Genomic DNA, 4,078 nt, shown 5'->3' with positions numbered 1-4,078 from the left:
ATATATATATATATATATATATATATAATATATACATTTACACGCATACATGTAATCGTGCGAGAGAGAATCTATAAAATATATTGATAAATGCGTATATACACGATTATGAAAGCTTGGCACTATCTGCACTATCTGTAGATTACTTCTGTAACGCCTAGCAATTGTCTCCACTCTGTGATCCGTGTGCAATACGTAACTGCGATTATTCTCGCAGCCATTATCGTGATTATTAATTGTTATCGTCACTATTACTGTCACTATTATTATTATTATTATTATTATCATTATTATAGTTGCTGTCGCTTATAATTGCTCTCATGAGGAGCGTCAAGCAAAACGACTCGCTTAGAATATTACCGCCCCGCACCTGACATCGTCCGCGTTTAAATTCGTCACTATCATGGCATGCATCCTATGACTATCCAACGATAGATTTGCACCCGCGCGCGGATCAAACAGAAAGCATTGTTATATCACTGATATTATTTTTAACGCAGCGAGAAGCTGAGGCATCGTCACAGCTGGACTCACTATAAGGGATGCGTGCGCGATTTATGTACGTGAGTCAGTATCTAATAGATAGCAATCATAAATCTAATTATATTCGCAAACAAGAAATCTAGCGCGTAAGATTGGGTGATTTTAATTACTCGAATCGTTGACTGACGTCACTGTCGAGAAATCGGGACAATCCAGAAACGAAATTCGGGGAAGGTTTCTGTTCCAGGATTGCGCGATTTCGTGTCGTGACGTTATTCTTTTAGAATATAAATCTAATAGTTATATATAGTAAATCTAACGAGAATTAAAATAAGCACATTTATATACGAATGATCACCCAAAATGATCTGCACAAAATCTAGATAGATTTTTCAAGCTTCAGGATAATCTATAGGGTAGTTTTGACGCTTCGACGACGTGGATATGATATTCTAAGATATACTTTAATCTGATATCACTTATTAAGAGTATATTTTCGCGAGCAAATTCGCGCACAGATCTTTTTCTCCGCCCTTAAAGAAAGAAATGAAGAAAAGATTAGAAAAGAAGGAGCAAAAACGGAACAAGCAGAGTGCCTACTCTTTATCACTCAAAAATGCTCGCTCACTTTTGTAAGTCTATAACTGTAACAAGTAAGGAATTAAGTAATATTTTTTGCACAATCTACTCTTATCTTGACAGAAGATCGATGATAACAAAAATAAAATGACATTTTCTAGTGGTAGATATTTTGTAATGTCATAAATGATTTTCTTTATTTGACAAATCGATTTATTCGATATGATAGACGAATAACATGTAATTACGATCTCTTGTTAGAACTAATTTCGTTTTATACACAGCGTGTCTCAAAGTATATAATCAGGTAGTTTTGATTTTAATCATCAACTCCCAAGCATTATTATTCAACAATTTGTAAACGGGAGAATAGATTCTAGCAAGTTTGTGGTATCTAACAAGTGTTTTGCATTGCGCATTATCGCGTGCCAAACCATTTTACTATCATTAATCAACGGATTCGCAACTGCTAAAGCAGTCACGATCTTTTCAACGACCAAATTAATCGCAATGATGACTGTAGATTAGAACGGTCGAAATTTTCTTAACATCGTAATGAGAAATAGATAATATAGATATGAATAATACAAGGAGGAACGATGCCGTGATTCAAATATGGGGAAGTGTTTGGATCATCGCCCGTTCCCAAAAAAATATTTCACAGGAAAGATCGGATGCAAAGAAAATTTCAAACTAATAATGTTAATATTATTATTTATCGACCAATTTATTAGTCGCGATTAAAAAAAACGCTATCATAGAAAAGATAAAAAATTAGTTTCTAATTAGAAAAAAGCAAAGCTTGGAGATTTTCAGAATAAGATATCTCTTTGATATCGAATAGTTTCATTCTAGTATCCCACGAATGTCCGAAATGTCGTGTATGTACTCTGATGATCAGAGATTACCACGCCTCGAAATTACAATTACCGTCAACGACCTCCATTTTACGAGAAACAATGACAACTAATAAATGTATTTGATACAAACTACGGTCACTTCGACGACGAGTAAGCAGGATCGTATCTTTTTAACGATCCTAAAAAAACAATTTTTCATCAAGTAGAATACAAGTAACTGTAATTATTATAATTTATCTTATGAATTTTTTTTTGTATTTTTCAAAGTCAGTATAAATATTGTCACTCAAAATCATATTTCTACTTTACACTGTAAACTGTTAATTGCCGCGCGATATTGTGTCTTATAAGGCGAAGTAAGTTATTTCTTCTTACATGTAACCAGTGGTAAGATTTAATCTAAGCGCTAAAACTGCTTGCTCTTAAGAGAGACTACGCGGTATAATACTCTAATTATTAAGCTTTTGCGGATTGCTAAAATTCGTCATATTATATATATATATACATATATATATATATATATATATATATATATATATATATATATATATATATAGAGCTTTAAACTTTATGCTTGCATTTATTATCCACGAGATAGATAGAACTATTTCTGTCTGTCTCTCTTACCGTTGCTCGAGTAGCAAATCGTCAACGGTACTCACGACACATTGTGATCTAATCATAGGATATCAATTTTCAATAATACGCGTCCAAAATAGCAAAAAGCAAATATATATATATATAATTGCATCGATGACGTGTAGATCACTTAGATGAGCGTGAATTCTGGTTTATGTGACGAGTAAATCTATGAATAAATTCTATGTTACAATGTTATATAATTACATCATAGTTTCTAAGGATGTCTACGTAGTGACGGTTTTTAGAGTAACCAGAATCCCAAGGAACTTTCACTTGCATTGTAGGTATCATCGAAAAATTGATACCAGAGATAATTTGAAAGCGCGTCAAGCGCGATAGCATTGGTAACATATTTAGAAGATACACGGTATGAGATTGGGTGCGGGTAAAGTATACGCGAGTCCCTCTTTCTCCGATTTTCAGTATTTTGTAAAGTCTGGTATGTGCAAAAATGAAAATGAATATCGTCAAATTACGTGATCTACGTCGTAATTACCTATACTAACTTTATTATAGCGGCTTAGCGTACCTTGTAATCTTTATATCATACTTTTCGTATTATATAGCTTACGACGATCAATGAATCTATACCATTGTATCTAAAATTCAATTATATTCTGATTCTTCAAATTCATTTTAATAAAATCTTAATACACTGTATAAGTTACAAAGATTTAATTTTTTTCCTTAATTGTAGTTACTTGACAAAGATAACAGGATTTAGAACATATAAGATGTAAAAAATAAAAATTCTAGCTATAAAGTTTAATTAAAAGGATAATACTATGATAAAATAGTTTAACTTGTTTTTTTTCAAATAAAATGAAAAAAACAATTTAATTATGAATTTAAATATTCTTTGAATCGACTTTATATAACGCACCAGTGTTTCTTTGAAATATAGAAATACGACTATTGTTGACGTTTATTGTTTATATATTATAGCAAAATTGATTTACAATAAACAAAGAAAGGGATGCATTAAATGTAAACTAATTAAGAAAAAACTTATTAGTTTATACAAATATTAAAAAGAGTAATATTTACAAAATTGTTAGATATATAAAATCTTTTATTTATACGAATTCTTTGCTCGCCAATCGAGAAACTCGTCGAACTCGGCTTCATCACCACTTGATACATCATCATCAATATTTTCTTGTTTTCTATCGGTACCCTGCACTTGTTCCATACATTTTGCGAGATCCATTACCCTTTTATGAAAATTAATTTATAATTAATATCTTTTTTCCTTACTTCATATACTTCATATATACTTACCTAGACCAATGCCTAATTTGTTCCTCAATTTCATCTAATTGTCTTTCTGTTGTTGCTTCCTCCTGATCGTCAGCTATAATTTGTGCAGATTGCGCAGTTTCTTCCTTAATTTCTTTTTGAAATTTCTCCCATTCTTCTTCAATGGGGTCTTTGTATTCAACGTTACGAACCTAAAAACAATAATACTTGATATAATACTTGATATAAATTTTCTAAATTATATTTTAATATCC

At 31.3% G+C, this 4,078-nt stretch overlaps 1 protein-coding gene across 1 annotated transcript in view; it reads right to left on the bottom strand.

The window, feature by feature from the left end:
• Positions 1-3,636: 3,636 nt before the first annotated feature.
• The window catches only part of LOC108693765 (zinc finger protein 830), a 1,664-nt gene continuing 1,222 nt past the window's right edge, over positions 3,637-4,078 (bottom strand). The window contains exons 3-4 of the mRNA XM_018202884.1: positions 3,846-4,015; positions 3,637-3,778 (exon numbers count right to left, since the gene is read on the bottom strand). Coding sequence (XP_018058373.1) covers positions 3,637-3,778; positions 3,846-4,015 — 312 coding nt within the window. The remainder of the gene's footprint in view (positions 3,779-3,845; positions 4,016-4,078) is intronic.

Source organism: Atta colombica, unplaced genomic scaffold (genome assembly GCF_001594045.1).
Source record: "Atta colombica isolate Treedump-2 unplaced genomic scaffold, Acol1.0 scaffold97, whole genome shotgun sequence".
NCBI classification, from domain to species: domain Eukaryota; kingdom Metazoa; phylum Arthropoda; class Insecta; order Hymenoptera; family Formicidae; genus Atta; species Atta colombica.
Note: the sequence above shows the minus strand (reverse complement) of the source record. Positions and strands in the feature narration are given on the sequence as shown.